The sequence below is a fragment of the Tyto alba genome, unplaced genomic scaffold, assembly GCF_018691265.1.
Source record: "Tyto alba isolate M040663 unplaced genomic scaffold, T.alba_DEE_v4.0 Super-Scaffold_21, whole genome shotgun sequence".
NCBI classification, from domain to species: Eukaryota; Metazoa; Chordata; class Aves; order Strigiformes; family Tytonidae; genus Tyto; species Tyto alba.
In genome coordinates, this window is record NW_024881295.1 from 15,846,145 (window position 1) to 15,866,109 (window position 19,965).

The 19,965-nt window shown below is 44.7% G+C and overlaps 1 protein-coding gene across 2 annotated transcripts in view; it reads right to left on the bottom strand.

Moving 5' to 3' along the window:
• LOC116960011 (cat eye syndrome critical region protein 2) overlaps positions 1-19,965 on the bottom strand; it is a 97,214-nt gene that overhangs the window by 34,542 nt on the left and 42,707 nt on the right. For both annotated transcript variants that reach the window (XM_042795457.1, XM_042795456.1), the window contains exon 2: positions 11,115-11,209. In XM_042795457.1, coding sequence (XP_042651391.1) covers positions 11,115-11,209 — 95 coding nt within the window. The remainder of the gene's footprint in view (positions 1-11,114; positions 11,210-19,965) is intronic.

Below are 19,965 nucleotides of genomic sequence, written 5' to 3' on the forward strand. Positions count from 1 at the left end.
CTGTTTGCATGTTTTTGTTGTTTGATTAAGGAAAGGAAGAAATAGGAATATGAGCAGCAATGAAACCAGAGCAGCCAGAAACATCCCAAACACTGGCTGAAAGCTTATGTACCAAAGCAAGAGAAAGTCCTGGGTGCAAAGGGAATGAGCAGCAGGATGCGTATACTGACCGGACAGATTCAGAGAATATTAATGGGATTAAAATAAAACTTAAAACGTGATGACTACCTGTTTGTTTTGTAATGCTAGCTCAACCCTTCCTTCAAACTTGGTGAGTCTCCACACAGGCTCTATTTGTGCTCTCAATGCATTCAGGGGTTTAGGGTAGTGTTATGGACAGAGAATCAGAAGACCCCCTCCCCCACTACTGATGCTGCAATTTGATTGAAAACTGATAATGAGAAATCAATGAGTTGGATAACTGGATTAAAACGGGGGAAAAATAATTCTACTAAAAGATCCTGAGACATCTCTGTGGTGAGCAGAGTATTGCTATATATACTTGTGAAAACATCAATTAAGGTAGCAATAGATGAACAGAAAGGATTATTTACCTTGAATGAATACAAAGAAGAAATTGAGACAGTTTTTAAAAATAGTTTTTTGCCTTAATTGTAACTGCATAAACATGATTAAGTGCGAGTATGCTATTTTCTACAGGCATTACTGGGTTTGACTCAGAGTGACCATGTTCACACCAAAGGTATGTTTAAACATACCTGCCCAGCCTTGCCAATCCCACAGATACTCTGTACTTCACCGTTTATTCAATTTGGCCTTTAAGACACTACTCTGAAACCATTAGTCAAAGGGCTCAAACAAATCAGTTGCCTTCAGTATGATGTACAACCCATGAGAACAACTAGGGTAGGTTTAAACTCCAAAAGGAAACCAGCTCTGCAATCAGCCACTAACATTCATTTTCCGACCTACCATCATGTTGAAACACGCACCACAGCTCCAGTACGGAAGAAAGCAGATGATACTTTAGCTACTTTTTTTCTTCTTGCCTAAAAACAAAGACCTCAGTTCCTTGAGATATGGCTGAAATTGTAAAATACTGGGCGTCTAGAAACGTACAGGAACCTCCAGAAAACTGCTGGTAAGACGGTCTGTCAGATATCCTGCCTGTCTGAATGGAAAGAAGACGTGAGCATCCGTTGAGCAATGAGTGGTTTCTGCTTCTTTATTGGAGCTTGCACTGGACAGTCCATCAGCCGTTGAGGAGGTAAGATGCATGTCCCCAGCAGCATCAGTCACTCTTTTCCTGCCTCGAGGAATCAATCTGTTGGGCCGAGGGAGCCCATGAAAGAGGCAATATCAGTTACCGAAGCTTTACTCAGAACGGGAGGCAGAGCTGCTACTAGAACCAGTGCTGATGTCATCACACATTATGTCTGAGGTGGAAAGGACCAAGGAAAGAAGTTATATCACCCCAAGTGCCTATGATAAATTAATGATAGAACTGAAAATGTCTCTCTATCACACCTCAAGAAATTTTGGTATCAAGCTGGCATGTGATACTGTGGGAGGATACAAGGGAGATGTCTAAGTGGATGTCACCTCTTTCCATGTGATGACATTGATCTTGCCTGGGGAAGGGCCAAGGAAAATGACTTTCATTAAGCAATGAATTACCTAGCATGTTAGAGAATAGGGTTGGAGAGCTGAGGAGAGTTGGAGCCCAGTGCTTCCCTATCCAATGAGATCCATCACTGCAGCTAGACTGGGAACATGAGTTTTATCCTGACAGTATGTTCAGACCAAATGGTAAGAATCTCCGGAGACCCTGAAGTGCAGAGTTTTCTGTCAGGCTCAAAATCAGAAAATGAGTGACAGATGCCACTGGCAAAGGCAGAATGGCAGGAGGCAGAAGAGAGGTCCTGAGTCTCAGATCCAACACCAGGGTGTGTACTGAAGGCACTGGAGTATATACTGGTACTAAGGGACAGGAAGATAATGGTGATGAGATGTCATGGCAATCAGTACTGAAACTGGTGTTACTGGTGCACAAGACAGAGGCACAGAGCTCAAGAGCCAGCTGAAAGAAGAATGTGCTGACCTGCAGGGCACAGCTGGTCCCCTGTTGAAACATAAAATCACCAAGAGAAGATCAAGCAATACTGATGCCAAACTGGAGATTTTACAGGCACATCAGCAGGCAGCAGACTTGACAACACTGACAGACTTAATGCTATCAGTACATTTGGATGCAATGGAAAAGCAAAGAACCTAGGTTCTCCTCAGAGCACATGCGCTCACAAGGCAATAAATCCAAGACACAGCACTTCCCGGGGTCAGTTTTAGAGCTCAAGGAGCAATTCCTGGGCCACAAACCAAACCCATCTGACCTGTACATTTCTGAGCACAACTTAACAAAGGGAGGTACCCTTCTCCCACAACAGATAGGAGGCCAGATTTTTGTCAGCTTTGTAAAGGAAATCAGACAAAGGCAGGAGGGTCCCTAGACTGGGTGAAATGCTGATCCTGAAAGGCCCTGATCAGCAGGTGAAACTCCTCCAGCCCCCCCATGGATGGATGCCTCCCAGCACCCCTCAGGAATTCGGAGTGCTGCATTCTTCTCTGCCCAGTTCTTCCCCAAGGCTTATCAGACAGAGGATGGGAATCACTCATAGGCATAACGATCCCACATCCAGGACAGCCCAGGACAGCGTTTGAAGCCTGGGGGCTTCTGCATTGCTTCTGTGTCAAGTACCTTTGGCTTTGAATAACAAAAGGCAATCTCTTGAAGGATCAAAAAGGAAAACAAAAAGAACCAGTGTTAGAACTATTTATTAACTAACCCAAGAACTAGTTACAGGTTGTTAGATACGATAAAAAGGGAGAGGAGGATCTGGGTGTTCATGAGGGAAACAAGTACCTTGGGAGAAGCCAACTCTGTCAATAGGGGTGAAGGGGGGGCTGAGGGGGTTGGGGGATTTGGGTAATACTGGTGTGGGATGAGAGGTCTGGTAAGAAGCAGGCTGCTGGCTACTGCTTTGAAGGGTGCTGCTAAGGGAGGCTTTGATTCATGCACACTGGGTGCACAGCCAGCGCATACTGACCTGACCTGGAAAAGCCATACAGGGAGCGATGTTGATGGCCACACAGACAAAACGAAGAGTGAGAACCACTGCTGCACTCTCTGCTCTTGACACACCCTGCCTCCGTGTACACACTTTGACTCTTAAGGCATGGAGTTGTTTTGCCCTTGTTTTGTGTTTTATTCTGTGTGACCTTGACAACCAACCACAGTGTATGCCCAACAATAAGCCAGTCCGGACATGATGAAATGACGATCAAGCCAGAGTAGCCTCTGTCCTGGGAAGGATGAACACAGCCTTCTGGATGGTCCAGAATAGAGGAATGTACCCAGAGCCCACCCTTGTGAACTGATGTGGTAACACAGCAAGGGCTTTGGTTGGTCTGTGATGGCATTTCACTTCTCCCATAAATTACCTTCACCTGCATCTAACCATGCTTAAATACATGCCTGACAATTCTCTTCCAGTGATTTTTTTCTTTCTACTATTGTTGTTTGATGGTGACACTCTGAAGAGAAGCAGATCAACCCTTGGGAGTTGAAGTGATTAACTTACAAAAGACCCAGATACATCTACTATATTCTGAAAGAGCAAATAGGAATTAGGCTTACTGTGCTCCACATTCAGACTGGAAGAGGACCATTACTTACTATTCATTCCTGGATCCTTGAAGAACAAGTGAAGCCAGCTTAATGCTGCATTGTTCATTCCTAGTGCCCATCAACAGAAAGCATGCTCCCAATTCATAGCCATAAGGAAACACAACAGTATTGCTGTGCCATAAGCTCTTCTGATTGTTCAGGGGCTGTAGAGAGGACCTTAGGGTATTACAGTGATGATGAGCACTGTGGGGAAGAAGCTAGAGTTATTGTCTTGATGATGATGGGGAAATAGGACACATGCAAGTATTATGGCACAAATCCATATGAAACAAACCCTTACATTCCTTGCTGCTCATAGAAAAATATGCTTAATGTGGGAGAAGAGAGTCCCTTCTGAGGGAAAAATACCTAGCATGGAGTTGCCTTGAAGGAAACAAGCTTAGCAAATTCATTACTTAGAACCAGCCCCACACATTACAAGTTTCTGAGGACAATGAATGAAAACAAGTTTTTACAGCTAAATTAATGGGCCCTAAGAAGTCCCTTTTGGGATTAATTTCAGAACAGGACTTTCCATCTCTTTTTTCTAAAGCTTAAACCACTGTACTGGTTGAGCCAGAAAGAAACTGAGGAAGGATGGAAGGTAAAATGAGAAAAAAAAATTAAAAGTATATGTGATTTAGAACAGATACTGACATGACACACCAAATTATTGTAGTGTCTTAGCAGCTGGCCAGCAGCCACCCCAGCTGTTCATCAAGCTCACTGGTGCTAAAAGACCCCAAGAAAATAATTTCAGAACTTCTCCAAAATTCACTGCTGGACTAAAGATCAGTTTCTGAACCTGTCTGAGGTGCTGGGAGGTGGCCTGCAAAACCAACCATGCTGGAGCAAAAATCCTGCACTGGTGGTTTGGACCATCATTATCTTGAAATGCAGGTCTCAAAAGTGAGGACAAAGGTTTCATGTGGAGGGAACGTCTACACCCTGTCCCTCTCTCTCCATCATTCTTTGTCTTCTCCCTTTAAAGGAGATGATGTTTTCAGTTGCCTTCTCAATTTATTTCTTCATGGTTGCTTTCTTCCTCCTCTCCAGAGTACTTGGTTTGAAACATCAAGAACTTAAGAATACAGCTGCCCATTTCATATTTCAAACTCTGAAATCGGTATGATGACATTGTCATATCACACTGGCATGATGACATCACTGCAGTTTCCAAGACTCTTCACTGACTGTTCTTTATTTATGTATTTTAAGTTTAGCCATCTATTTCTCCCTGTCAATGCTTTGCATAACTCCCTCTCCCCAGCTATCCTATCTATTTGTTCTCTCATCCATCTGCCTTGACAATAACAGCACAGCTTTCACGCCCTCTTTTTCTTCCACCATTTTCAGTCCTTACTCTCTACCACATCTATGGAATAGCACTTCCAGAACATACTACTAACTTTTCTTCAAATTCTTTTTTAAAGATTCATTTTATTCATCTGAGAATCAAAGACATTTACTTAGCTTTATTTATACTTGAACTCTATAATTTTATTCCACCGTGCTTCTCATTAATCTCTGAATGACTGTGTTATTTTACTGCTGTAATCTCATCCTTCCTTTCCCAACACCTGCCAGCTGCCTCATTTTTACTTTTTACCCTTTAAAAGGCTCACCTTGCATGGCTTGGCTATTATTATAATAAATATTAATATTAGATTCAAGATGAGCAATGTAGCCACTTCGTCTCCCTTGCCCCCTCATGGTATCTCTTGCGCCGATGACACTGGGTTGATTCCAGAGGCCATCCACCAATCTCCATGATGTATGCATGGCAGCACTTGTTAAAAGTCAGACTGTAAATAATGCTGATCTTGTTGATATTCACTTGGCATTCATGAATATGATTCTGAGTTAGTGAGGTGCTTTGTGGCTGGGCCATTGAAACAGTTGTTATCATCAAGGTCACTGGCACAACTGCAAGAGGCGGCTGTTAACACCCTTTCCGAAAGGCAGTCGTCTCCAGGTCTGCCGTGACTGAGGTCAGGGTTGGCTGCCCCAGATGTTGTGGCACAGACTGAAGTGTTGAATCCATTCAGACTGCCTTAGTACCTTGGATTAGGTATTCCCACAGCCTGGTTCTCCACAGTATCCATGAGACTGAAAACTTGGGACTGGTTTGCCACCTATCCCAGTTGGCCTGCCACTTTATCCCCGAGACCATACTGACATACAGAGGTTCTTAAAGGACATGACTCACACAGTCACATGCAGAAGGGCAATTCCAGGATGTTAAGTGTTTTATTGCGGTTATTTTTAGCAAAAAATGAGACCTGGGATAACCCCCAAAATAGCTTGTAAAGACACAGTCCACACAGAATAAAAGACAAGGATGGACAAAAGTGACAAAGCAGAAGGAAGAAGTGAACTACTCAGAGCTATTAAACACAGACCTCAGAAACAGGCATTCTGCCCCAATGGATTAGAAGATTTCAGATTATCCCTTATCTCTTTCTGACGAAAGCTCAAATAAGTGGGTACAGAACAAGCATTAGAAAATAAGCAGAACACAGGCAGTATTCTTGATTGGCAATTCAACAAGTAGGAAATATAGCTCTTCGGATGCCATACTGGGAGTATTTCTCGAAGCCACCAGTAAGAATATTAAAGAAATAACTAATACAATTGCAGGGGAGACAAGAGGAGTTAAGGAATATCCTCTTATTATCCATAATAGAACAAACCAGGTGCAAACTACAAGCCAAAGACTCCAAGGTTAGTTTAGAGATCCAGAAAGAGCTTAAGGTGTGTGCAAAACAGATGATCCACTTGGGAAGAAAAAATTCCAATGCATTAAGGGATGAATAACAAAACAAAAAATAATTGATGTTCCTAATGAAGCAAATTCTGTCTGTGGTGCCACAGAACTCAATTAGGTAGTTTTCAGCTACAGTGATGGACCAATCTCCTGGGGGTGTAAAAAAAAAAAAAAATAGAAAAAGAAAACGAATCTCATGAGGCATAGGCAAGAGCAGAGATACTGTTTTTGTTCCTCCTCACTTTCTGGAACCTTTGTCCATGTTGGAAAAAAAAAAAAAAAAAAAAACAAAACAAAGCAAAAAAATGTTATAAGAAAAAGCAATTAAAATGTTTTTCAAGAGACAATAGCAGCATACAAAACGCCTCCCAATGAGAAAGGTGATAAAGTCATTGAAACTTTTTATGCCATCACATTAGAAAAATAGCAAAAATGCAATAACAGATCAGTGAAGAATGAATTGCACCCAAAGAAATGCTGAACAGCAGGAGCTTTTCTGGATTATTTTAGTTGAGTGTACACATCCATGTCACACCATCACTTCTTACTTAAAAACAGCTGCAGAAGGCTCCTGCTGTGGCCGCTGCCGTTAGCTCAAGCTCTGATCTTCCTGTCTTGATACAAGTCATCAAGTCGCATTTCCTGCTGGAATTAGAGTGGCAGCCCCTAGGGACTATGCAGCTGCCCAATTTATATCAGAGAATCTGAAGCAAGCACCAGTATTTTTTCAAGCTGCTTAATTTTTATTTATTTATTTTTTTATAAACCCAAAATTCTGTTAAGAATTTTCTCTCTCCCCACTTTCCACCCATTTGCATTTTGAAACAATTAAAATAAAACGTACACATTTCAAGGCCTGTGTACAAAAGCTAGAGGCAGGAAAAAGGTACAGGTAAACTCACTGGCATCAAACCAAAATTTGCCTATAGCATAAAACTGAGCTGAGAGATCAGACGAAAAGCTTTAAGGATATAAGCAACTACATCATAAGTAACTGGATGATAGAGATTGTATATGAATACTATGAAGGGTATTTATAAAACAACAAATGTTGCAGATTATGGTGCAAAAGTATTTTGGGTCAGAGCAAAAAGAGGAGAGTAGGAGGGAAACTGTCCTGGCTAATTGCTCAAATCACTTGGCGCCGGCCAAGGACAGCTACGTGGTCATCACTAAAGAGGCTAAGAATCCAGAAATGCAGATTATTGTCTTTTTTGTTCTGTGCTTCTACAGTGCTTAACACAGCAAGAACCAGATCAGTGAGGAGTGTTCCTAACAGCTATGATAGGTTATGATAAGTAAGAGTTTGGAGAAGACCATGTGGCATCCTATTAAGTAGTCTCTGTAGTTAAACACAGATATCCATAACTCAAAGGAAGTCTTAAGTTACCAGACATTTAACACTCCTTAACCATCAAGCAGGGTAAAAACCAGTCACTCTCACATATGTGATTATTTTTTTGAAAAAAAAGTCTGTCACAAAGAATATCAAAACCAAGGCAAAGCGGCTCTACTTCAAAATCAAGAAACATAGATCCCTACAAAAGTATTAATCTCATACTTCTTCAAAGAATAAAAAGCAAATCAAACTAGAGCATGTTAAATTGTGCATTAGAAGGGCTCTCAGCTAGATTCCACTTCCAAAATTACTTGAGACCACATTATAATTAGCAAAGGTATGTGACAGTTTTATACCCCTCTATGATGCATGATTAAAGCCAGGCAGACCAGCTCCGCCGCAAGTTCTGCACGCCGTCAAAACAGATGTGACAAGAACTACAAGCTGCTCTCAGACAGGCTGTGAGAAAGCATAGGCAGATAACATTTTGGCCATCAAAGAGGTAAGACACAATACAAAACTAATTAAACTGCAAACCCCCTTGGAGAGGTAGGTAAACTGTTTTATATGAGGTTATAAGAAGTATCTTACGCTTGAGCCGCAGTGCTCCATCTCGAGAACAAGGATGAGAACAAGCTCCTACCTTCCCCTTTGAGGTGCAACAGGGAGTAAAGTTCACAGCCTAAAGATTAACAGCTCACAGCCTCAGCATGAGGATGTGGAGCACAAATGACTGGAAAATTCACTGCTGAAACTTCACTGTGATGATCTGTGAAACGGCTGATTTTTCCCATGCGAGGCAGATACCTATGATCTGTCTGCAACAGAAAAATATGGAGTCCTGGCCCATCATGAAAAGCCAAATCTAAGCTCCACGAAAATTCTGCCTCTTGCATTTGCATGTCTTTGTCTGCTGAGCACTCAAAAAAATCAATTAGAGGCTCAACTCCTTAACATTAACAGGGGACAAACTAAGTACACATTAGGGAAGCTGTGTATCAGCCAAGGCCTGTGCCTCTTGGACTCGGGTTAGAGGGAACCAAAGTGTTGGAAATAAATGTGTAAGGAACAAGGAGACTTTTAGGCTTTAAAAACACACATTCGTTTTGGATAAATATTCCATGGCTGGTTTGTAGGTGTGAAACAAACAATGGGGCAAGTTTGCTTTGGAGAAGTGTATCCAAGCCATCATTTTCATGCTCATTTACCTACAGATTTCCGTATTTAGACTACATCTTAATGCTTCTTCCTTTGTGACATGCTTCTGCACACAGCACCTTTCTCTGTTTCCAGGTAACCTCCCCCCACTGCTCCCTCTGCAGTGCTTCAGAGCCCACCCCCAAACACCCCAGTGACTCCAGGCTGTTTTCCTGATATATTCCTTCAGCCATTTCCACCGTGCTGCTCCTGTTGTGCCCTTTTCCCCATCTCCTCTGCAGAAATGACTTTTCTCATTTATTCCCCTGCCCATGAAGCAGCCCCCTTCTACAGGAGGTGCCGTAGAAAGGGTGCAGCTGGTTTCTCCTTCAGGCACCTCATGCTTTTCCTGTCACAACCATTCGGGTGAGGTGTAAGTTCTCACAACTTCACTATGTGACTTCGCACTCCTCCGTTTCCTACGGCACCTCTCGTAAATGGATAGACACACAGCAACAGCTACATAGGTACCTACCTATGCCTCATACGCACCCTGACTAGGCTGCACAAGGCCCCGGTTGGGTTACCAGCTCTTCCTTCTGCAGCGACATCACCTCCTTCTAGCTTTTGCCTCTCAGAGCTAACCAAGGCTGTATTTACACAGGCACAAAGTAGGAGCTACATGCAACACTGAATAACCAGCTACACATTGTTGAGCTGTCAGGTGAGTGGTCATGTAACTGTGCATGAGTGTATACGTACATGTACATGTGTAAGCTTCTTCAGACAAACAACTTGCCAATGCCTAACAACTCACCCGTGATTCATCCCTGAATTTTGCTAGTTAAGACAGCTGAGAAAGGGGAGGCAGTTAAACAGTGCAATTGTTAAGTGGACACTCGTAGATCTGGAGAGTTTAGGAAAACCTCATAATGTTGAATTTATGAAATTTATCAAAGACAAAGCTTCCACTGCTTCTACAAGGGTGAGCTGGTTAAGGTGGGCAAAACACTTAAGCCACTACTTTTTGGTATGAAGAAATAAACTTGCTGCATGTTTATAAGCAAGATTATATTGCTGTGTGGCTATTTGGATGAAGGACATATACACGATTGCAGTCCCTTTACAATCAAGCCTCTCATCACATCGGTTTAATTCAAAGACAGTAAACACAGTGCAGATACCTGGTTCAGGTCCTGATACCCACTTATGCTGAATGTCAATGCAGCAACAGAAGAGAACTTACTTAAGTGGCAGATATATATATATATATATATATATAAAATAAAATGTATAAATTGTGTTGAACATAATCAGTTAATTAGAGCTTTCAATGCAAGCACCTATGGTTATGTCTATGCTCCAGTCTAAGCCTCTGCACAACAGGGGAATCTTAGGGAGCAGGATTGCTTAACACCTCTTCCAAGCAACTGCAAGTGTTGCCAAGCTGTCTTTGTCTCCACAATTTTGCTTTGCTATTAGCATGATTCACAGAACAAATAAAACCCACTGCAACAAGCCTTCGTTATCACTGGGAGCACATTTCACTGTGTGAGTGGTGATCCTCTAAAGAATGATGTTCTACAGATGTCTTATTTAGGAGGCTACTTTGGTGGACACTAACAAAGTGTATCTGGATGTTGAAACATCAAGAGAACTTGTCACATCACTTTCCAACATCTTGCAACTAAACCGATTCCAACACTCCTCTTACTTCTATGAAAATAATTACAACTGTGCCTCTGTAAAGCAATGGGATCTTCCATGCGAGTGAGGTGGCTGCAGAGCAGCAAGTTTTATTCTATGCAATACATATAAAATGTTGAAAGCATATGTGATGATTTAAAGACTTAGTGTGATATCACTAATTTGACCAAATAGAGTGCAGAGCATAACTGCAGATGTGAACGTTCACTGTATGCACTAGTGCTACAGCAGAGCATCACACACAGTCGCATGGGACCTGAACAAAGAAGTCTGCTTAACAACAAGTCTGTAAAATTAAAAACCTGCAACCCAACCCAAGAAGAGCTGGAATTACCTTCCACTCGGTGAAGCATCTGGCCTGATTGCTGGTGGCGGCCGATCACTGCCATGTCATCACTCTAAAGCCATGAAACATCCCCGCGACCGCGTTAATTAGCTCCCCTTGCAAAGCGCTTAAGCCATGGAGTGAGGTTACTCACGTGATGTCTCTGCGCTGATAGCAACCTTGAAGAAGGCAGGCGATCAGGTCACTGATAAACTCCACATCATCCCTATGAAGAGCAGCTTCCAGTTCCTAATGAGCAGAAAGGAGAGAAAAAAAATTTTAACCATCAAACTAATTCCTTAAAATTTACTGCTAGCTGATCCAGACCAAAAAGACCCAAGCAGCCTCTCGTATGGGTACAGCAGCAGAGCATGCAGTGGGTAAGCCAACCTTCTCCATCATTAAAAATATTGCTACTACTACCTCTTCATTGCAAGAGTTTATGGGAAGACCTTGAAAGGCTTTTACTGAATGTCACTCTCCAGCCAGATGACTAATGCTTTTGTCTGGAAACAGAAAAATAGGGTTCAGTGAGGTTGAGATACTACAGCCTAATAAGAAAGCCATGATTTCTCCCATGTTCAGCTGATGGGCAGGAATCAACAGTTTCATTCTCCTGCTTTGCTTTCCACTCGCCGAGGCTGGTGAGTTCATTTAAAAGATGTGCTCAGAAAGCGTGGCCCTAAAAGCCACTTACACAGAGAAGTAGCAGTTTCAGATGGATAGCCAGAAATGGCTGAAAGCTAGCAAGCAAATGCCTCAAAGAAAAGCAGGCATTTCGATTATTTAACTTATTTCTCTTTCGTGGTTTTTTGTTTGCTTGTTTGTTTTGTTGTTTTTGGCTTTTTTTTTTTTTCTTTCAACCCTCCAGTAAGAGAGAAAGGAAGGATGGAAAGGTGTCAGAGACCTCATGACCCAAAACCTCAGCCCTTTATGAAGGGGTAAAGAGTATCATGGCTTATTTCAGCATGATGGAGTTCATGTAAAGGTGTGATGCAGCAACTGATCCATAAAAAAAGATAGATGTTACAAATTTTGCACATGTGAAAAATATCTGGTTTTCAGCTAGCAATTTCAAGCTTTGTTTTCAAAATATTACTAGGTTAACTCCAGTTTTATTTATATGCCAGAAAATCATTCACAGTAAGAAAAATCCACTTCCTATACGAGTTATCATCATTAGCATACAGCACTTAACAAGATTTAATATGGATAAACAACATAGGCATAAGAAGCTATTCTTTTTGAGTTTCAGAGTAAATAATGGATTGAATACAAATTCCTACTTGAATGTTACTCAGCAGACTGTTACACAAATGGCTAAGCTAATGGCTACAGAATAAAGGTTAATGGCCAGAGAATAAAGGATAAACGTTTTGGCACTTACCCAATAAAGAAGAGAAAGTGCTTTTTTATTAGACCGCAGTAACCGCGGTAATAAAATTATTGATAACAGATTGCAGATTAAATGCCGCTTGTAGTTTTTTATTGGAAATATATTAATGGCATATTTTCATTATCAACACTGCTCTTATTTACCTCTTGTGCAACATCAAAAGTGCTTCACTAGTAGAAGCCTGACACTTGCCTTGTGAAGAATGTATTAAACGCATCTATTATACTTGAGGCAAGGAAAGGGTAGTGGGCAGCCAAAGCCTGACATAGCGTCTGTGCCGCAGAGCTAGGAAAAGTCCCAAGAATCTCTGTTCTGGCCTATAGACTACTACCCTGCTTAATGACAAGTTAATACAAAAACTGCAGTTGCTGCTTGCCATCCCTTGGAGAGAGTGATATTATTGTTGTATAAATAGTAATCATGCTATATAAACAGCAATTGCTGAGTGAATGCACTTGGTAAGCAGTTAGTATTTTGGAGGTGTTGATGTATTTTATTTGTAAATTACTTTAGTGGACATCTGCCTTCTAACAAAATATACCTGAGAGAAGGGAAAAAAACCAACAAAGTATGCAATGTGCTAAAACATCCCAGGTGTGTTACCACAGTAAGCTTGCAGCTTGTGAAAAACGACCTTAGGACCTGGAATAAAGGGCAGGGGGAAAGTAAGTCTCCAGGATGTTCCCCCCCCCATCCAGCCTCTCCCTCATCTACCCACTTGTGCACTAAAGACGTCAGTCAGCAGCCTGCCTCTGCTGGGATGCGACAGCCTTTTGTATGAAGGAATATTTAAATTGCTTCCCGTGAGCCTTTTCAGCCTGCTGTTTGACTAACACTCCCTTAAGCAGTGGCCACAACCGGCTCAGATAGCCCCTATCTGCAGCCATTGTTTTCCAGGCCCGGGAGTGACCTTTACATTTTTGGAGGCATTGGGTCACCCCGAGAGAGCTGGAGGACATTCCTCAGGCACTGGGCTGTCTCCTGGGCAGGGACCCATCAGTCTTCCCCAAAACACCTGGCTGGGTAATTTCCCCCTTCTCTTGTTGCCTCCCCTCTCCCAGACGGGTGCTCCTCATCCTTGCCTTCATGGCAGAAGCAGCACCAGTTTGGGGACCCAACCCAGTCCCAGACATGTCTCGCAGCCGCTGGCTAACAGGGGCACTGGGCACGCAGACAGATGTGAGGCTGAGTGCAGAGTCCCGGCACCACGCTGGGGTAAGGGGCTCTGGTGCAAGTCAGGATTAATCAGCACACACATAGCACGGGGCTAATGAAGGTCCATCATTAGCAGGCGTGAGGCTGTCGGCACCTCTGTAGAAAGGTGCTTGCACCAAGCTCCCCAGTGCCCTGGGTGCTGCCCACTCTGGTCCCCATAGACAGTCGTACCCAGTGCCAGTGCATCATGGTAAAGGCACAGTCCAAGTATTACATGATTATTTGACTTGGAAAAAAGATACTGACTTTGTCCTGTAAAGTTTTTGTCTACTTTTTTTTTTAATGTCATTGCCTGTAATAGGGCAAGAGCAGTGAGAGGTGCTTTAATTTCCCAGGGCTGGGTCTATTGGCCCTGTTTAACTGAATGTCGCAATCTTCTATCCCGCAGGATTCTCCAGCTTTCTGTCCCCAAACACCTAAACCCTGGACTTTTCCCACATGCCCAGGGTGCTGCGGGAATGCCAGGAACCAGGAGGATACAATGCAAATCTTAACATCTCAGAACCTCAAATGAAGAGTTAGGACCCCCTTGGGTTTTCACCTAATGCTCCAGCCCACATTTTGCAGGAGGCGGAATAAACTTTGTTTCCCCAGCCCTCCCCACCAACAAGGGACAGCCGGCAAAGTGGCATGGTGCTTGAGCGGTACATCTGAGCAGAGGTGGCCAAAGTGACGCCAGGGACTCCCAGGAGAAAGAGGCCACCAAAACACCCTTGGTGTCCTCAGGGCAAACCCTGCCCCAAGCACCCGTCCCCACGCTCCTCCGGCCTGGCCAGGGTGAGAGGCGAACGGCTGGGCTTCCTCCCCGCCACCATCCTCCCCACGCCTCCAACCCTTTTGTTTTTCCCCTTTTCTCTTTGAGCACTGAGCTGTGAGCACAGAAATCTGAACCTTGCCAAAACGCTTTGGGGACGGCACAGAAAGGAAACAGAAGAGGCAGCAAATCAGCAGAGGAAGGCGGGGGACACACACCCATCTCCTCCTCCTCTAGCTAGAGAGAGCAACAGACAGGAGAAAAGCAGGATTCTCCCCCTCTCCAGCTGGCGTCACACCTCATTAGGGAAAAGCCTGTTTAACGTCTTTCCCTCCCCCCAGCCCAGGACTAAATCCCCCCTGAGTCAGGCAAGGGCTGCCGGGAAGAGGCAGCCGCCAGAGCAAGGGTGACCACCTCGCCCGGGAGGAGCACTGGCCCGAAGCAGGGTTAGCCAGGGCGGGCGAGAGGGCATCAGACCATCCCTCCCCGCTCCCTGGGAAAAATCACTGGTGGGGTGGGCTGGGCTGGGAGAGAAGGTCCGCTGCTCCACACCAGGCACTCTGGCAGGTATGGTTCACCCCACTGGTGTGCTGCTGCCCATGGGTTGAGTCCAAAACAAGCGCTGTTCCCCCGGAGCTGCTGTGAGCACCTGCGTTTTGTTGCAATTGCTACTTCGGTCTGCTCTTGACAGCACCCCAGTGCTGTTGCATCTGGACGCGTGGGGACCCAAGCCCCATGCTGCTCAAGGCGTACTCCTCAATATCTGTGCAGATTTTTGAGAGGAAAGATGGTCGACTTCCCAGATAAAAGTAAATGAATGAGTCCACAACTGTGACAGCAGTGACACCACTGTCACCAACACCAGTGCAGAGGTGATGGCGGGGCTGCTGCATGAACAGGGTTTTTGAACTATTAAAAGCAGCCGGTCAGACTCTAGCTCCTAGCAAGCTGTCTGCTTGGAGGGCAGCATCACGAAGTTTGGGGCCCTCATTTCAGAAGACAGGCTCCTCCAAAACTGCAGGGAAGCCCAGCACGTGCAAGAGCCTGGTTGTGCTGAGGTACAGGACCACAGTTTAAAGGCTTCCTCTGTGCTGGAGCTGAATCATCTATAACTGAATCTGATGGACATAACCAGTTTAAGCAGTTAAGCCTTGTCCAAGTTAGCCATCAGTTTAAAAACCCCAATCCCTTCAGCTCTATTTCCATACCGCTGCTGTTATCAGCTTTCCATTGCAATGCTCCCAAGTGACTCAACAGGCTTTTGCAGTGGCTTTAGGAGATCACTAAAAGCTACCAGTGGGCCCTGCCGAGGCAGCCCCAACCCATGTGCTGAAATTTCGACTGAAATCATCACTGAATCGAGGCAGGACATCCTTTTCCCCTCACAGATAATTAATGGCAGCAAGTACTTGGGCAAAAGTCTGTCAAATTCATGCAAAAGAATAGTTACTGGGACTGGGCTGGAAGATGGGGAAATCAACTGCAGGTCTGAAATCCTTCCAACAAGCACCATTTATCCCTGTGTTGCATGAAGCCGGTGCGCGTGCCTCATGTCTCTCTCTAGGAGCTCCTGCTGTCCTCCCCACCAAAGACCCAGCCATCCCAGGAGGACACAGGGACTTGTGGAAGGACCTCTGCCTTCCCCAGAATGTCCCAAAGAGGCAAGCGTGGCACTCCCTTTTCGGCCACAGAGCATACCCAGCCAATTCACCCAAAACCGCAGCAGAAGGCCAATGCAATGAATAGGGGGACATGGTCCCAGAGCCGAGGTGACAGGATCCAGCTACACCACCCGCCAGCTGCTCTGCCAGCCCCCACAACTCAGCTCATTGGTCTGTCGGCGCGCTCAGCCCCTAGGAAGTACTCAGCACCCCTGAAGAACCTTGTCCTTGGCCCAGCAGCCAGAGTGCTTTGTGCAGCCCAGTGCCATGCTCTCCCTGCTTGCGATTGCTGACGTCATATAGAAATGGTTTTCAAAATATGAAACCTACTGAGATGCCGAGATATGCCCTGCCCTGTGTGACAAGCCAGCGGGAAGGTAGGGGTACTCCTAGGGCCACGATACCCTAGAATTGCAAACAGCAGTGGGTGTAGATGGCTGCTATAAAGTCAGAAAGAAGTTAGGGCTCCTGATCTTGATGGAGTGTCCCAGCCATATTAGCTTAATTTTAAGTGGTTCTTTGGAGACACCATCCAAGTCTGCAGCTGGATACATCTCTCCCAGATTCTCCACAGTCCTGCAGGAGCCTGCACACTGTCCTCCCTCTATATGATGCTCCAGGGCTTTACGGCTTCCTGACCCAAAAAGGCCCCGACTTCTCCACTCTGCCTTTCCACCTCAGGGATAGTGGATGCTGAACACCCTCCCTGTGCTCCTGGCAGCAGGGACCAAGTCAGCAGCTCTCCTGGAGGAAACATCATCATCTTTACCTTGCTCCCTGGGGACCACAAGCTCAGGGGCAGCCAGGCTGGCCTTCTACAGGAGCTTTGGGGGCACAAGGTGAAGAGGTTTAGTGACACACCTGGCATCACAGTGGTCCCAGCTCTTCTCTGAGCTGCCAGACTGGTGCATGCCAGAGCAAGGGATGAAGAGCAAACACCTAAGGGAGGAGAAAAGCTACCCTGTCAGAAGGGGACTATCATTTGGGGAGGGGGAAAACGCAAGAGCAGCAAAGGTATTCCCTTTTCCCATTTCTTCAGGTCGTCTCTAAATGTCTGTCAGTGCCTTCTGAGATCTCTACCTCCCTTGACTTTCTGTGAGCAGACTTTGAAGGCTATTTCAAGCATGTTGTAAATAGGGGCATAATGTTACTCCAGGGCTAAGCAGAGGTGTGAGGTGACAGCTTTGTATGAGAGAGATGGTTATAAACAGAAAGCCAGGGAGAATTTGTCATATTGCCTCCACGTTACGGCTGTTTGCAAAGAACAAATCCCACGTGCTCCCCCCCTGTGCCGGCAGTGCAAGGAGTAATGTCAGCCATCCTCTCCTCTAGCAGCTCCCTTCAGCTACGAAAAAGGATGCACAAACATTGAATTATGCTCAGTTCAGCCCCAGTAGGCTTGAAAATGCAAACTCTTTCCAATGCCAATGGACATTTTTGGTAAGGCTAGATCTTTCCAGGCTTGGTTTATAGGCATATTCCGGTTTTATCCTCCTTTAGGCTGGATGCTTAAAAATCTGAGACCACCATGCTATCTACCTACCACCTATCCCACTCACCAGAACAGTTGTGGCTTCTTGTTCTCCATCCACATTAACCTGCTGCCTGATCTCTCCTTTGGGACAGGGACCCTCCCCTGTTTCTCACAGCACGCCGCCGCTTGCTCTCCAACTGGAATTTTTCACTGCTGTGTAATACAAACAAATACGAGCAGCTCACGCTGGGTGGCTAAACTGTACTGAAAAGAGATTTCAGACTGATCAATCCAGTCTCCCTCATGCCCCATAGCAGTGTACTGGTGCTAATAAAGCTTTCCTCTCCTCCTAGCTCATCTTGCCTGCAGTGCAAGGGATTTGGGACAAGAACTACATTTGTTACGAATTTTATGCATAGTCAGCACTTAAAAGATGTAAAACTGCTGCTTGTTCTGTTTATTCCCTCTGCAACTACCTTTTCAGATAGATGGGGTACATCTGAAGCTCTGAAGTAACAGGCGATTAGTTTCTGTTTAATAGTTAGACATTAGTACTTCATGCCTCCAGAGCAGCTTTCATCCTAGAGCATCAAAGCATTTAAAGAACATTCAGTAAAGCCTTGCAGCACCTGTGAAGGAAGGGAAGGGGAGGCACACACCCACATGCAGAGCAATTTTACAGATGGAGAAACTAATACAAGCCCCAGCATCCTTACCAGGGGCATGCTTCACTCAGTGGCAAGGCTAAAAGAAAAGCCATAAGGCTTGACACTCGATGCCACTGCAATCATCTTTCTTTTTCAGCAGTTTTATTAGCAGCCAAAGCATTTGGAGATCGTGCTATTTCCCTCTGAAGGATCATTTCTCCCTTGCAAAATAATCCCCTCTTCCTTCAAAGCAGATAATCTACACCATTTACCATAAACCAGTTATGCTGACTGAGGGGCAAGCATCACACTGGGCACTGAGCTGGCTTTACACTGGAGACAGACAAGAAATTTCAGGCTCAGCAGAACCAGTGGTCTCCAGTCTGTGGTTTGAAGACCTTTTGCAGACCCCATGGGAGACTTCCAAGAGACCTTCAAAGAGCAATTAAGGAAAGCAAGTTTAACACCAGTCTGCTTAAATTTCTACTCAGGGGTCCGTGCCTTTACAGGAAAAGTACTGAGGTTGCGCCCTTAAAAAAAACCCAAACCAAAACACCCCCTCAAAGTGGCTGGCCACTATTGCCCATGCCACAGGTTCAACTCCTCCAGCTGAAAATAACCTCCAAACACAACAGTATGAAAGGAAACACAGTCTGCTTGGATTGCATCCTGTTTACCTCGCCCTCAGAAAGATATCATTTATTATCACCTAGAAAGGATCTCTCCCAGTAGCTGCGCTTGTATGGAGTATCAGATGTATTCAGATCATTAAACTACTTGTAGATTGTTCTGGTTTAGGTTTTTGTGTTTTTTTTTTTTCTGGGAAGACAGGCTGAGGAAAGTGGTGAGCGGACAGCTAGAGATTGGGACCATTCTGAAGCTAACCCATAATACTAGACAGTTTATATATTGTTAAACTCTCACAGTTCCATGCCAGTCGTACCTAAAACCAAACCAACCCCAAACTCCCTCTCTCTACAAATGTTGGATTTAGCATTCCCATTTATGGGCTAAGTACTACCATCAGTTAAAGACTACAAATTTTAGCATCTGTTTTACATAGCGCCTTGGGTGAGCACAATCATGCTGGTGGGGAATAGCAACAGCATGGCTCTACCTGTTCTGGATGTTGTTTCTGGAAACATCACCGGGTTAGCTATGGTCCCTCCCCAGACGATTCAGCTGCACGATAAATAAAAAAACAGCTGATCCTGCCATGTCACCATCTCCTGCGGTAAGAGGCTTCCTGGGTACCTAGTGGGAGTTCTGCTAAGCTTTTAAGCCCATTGGCAACGTGGGGAACAGTCTGTAGCTATAAAGCCAAGAGGCTCGAAGTAATAATCCGATTTCAAAGCTCCTCCTCCTCTCCAGCCAAAGGCAGCAAGGGAGGATGAGATCAGACTGTAGATGCTCTTCATTTTAGGTCTGGCCATTGCGCTCATCTGCTCAGCATGAGCACCAGGAAGGGAAAGGATAAGTGCCAAAATCTGGACTGGATTGCTTGTCTAAAGTTTCTGCAAAGATTTCAAGGCTTTAATGGGAAAATATTTTTTTAAAGGGGATTTTTGCTGCTCTCACTATAGCTAGACTGGCCCATCTAAGCCAACCTCCACTTTTCCAGTTCATGCACTGGCCAAAACTCCTGGGGGATTTACTTGCTGCCATCATGTACTGCTGATGCAACACACCATTGCAAGCTGTGCAGCTGGTTTGCATTCATGCCATGAAAACTTCTGTACCAGCAACGAGTGATGCTCTGGCATTTACACCACTCCTGCTCTCCAGGATGTTATTAGCTGCCAGCTGATAAGTAAGCCACAAAAAAACCCTATCTTCATGGACGTCAAAACAAAGAGAA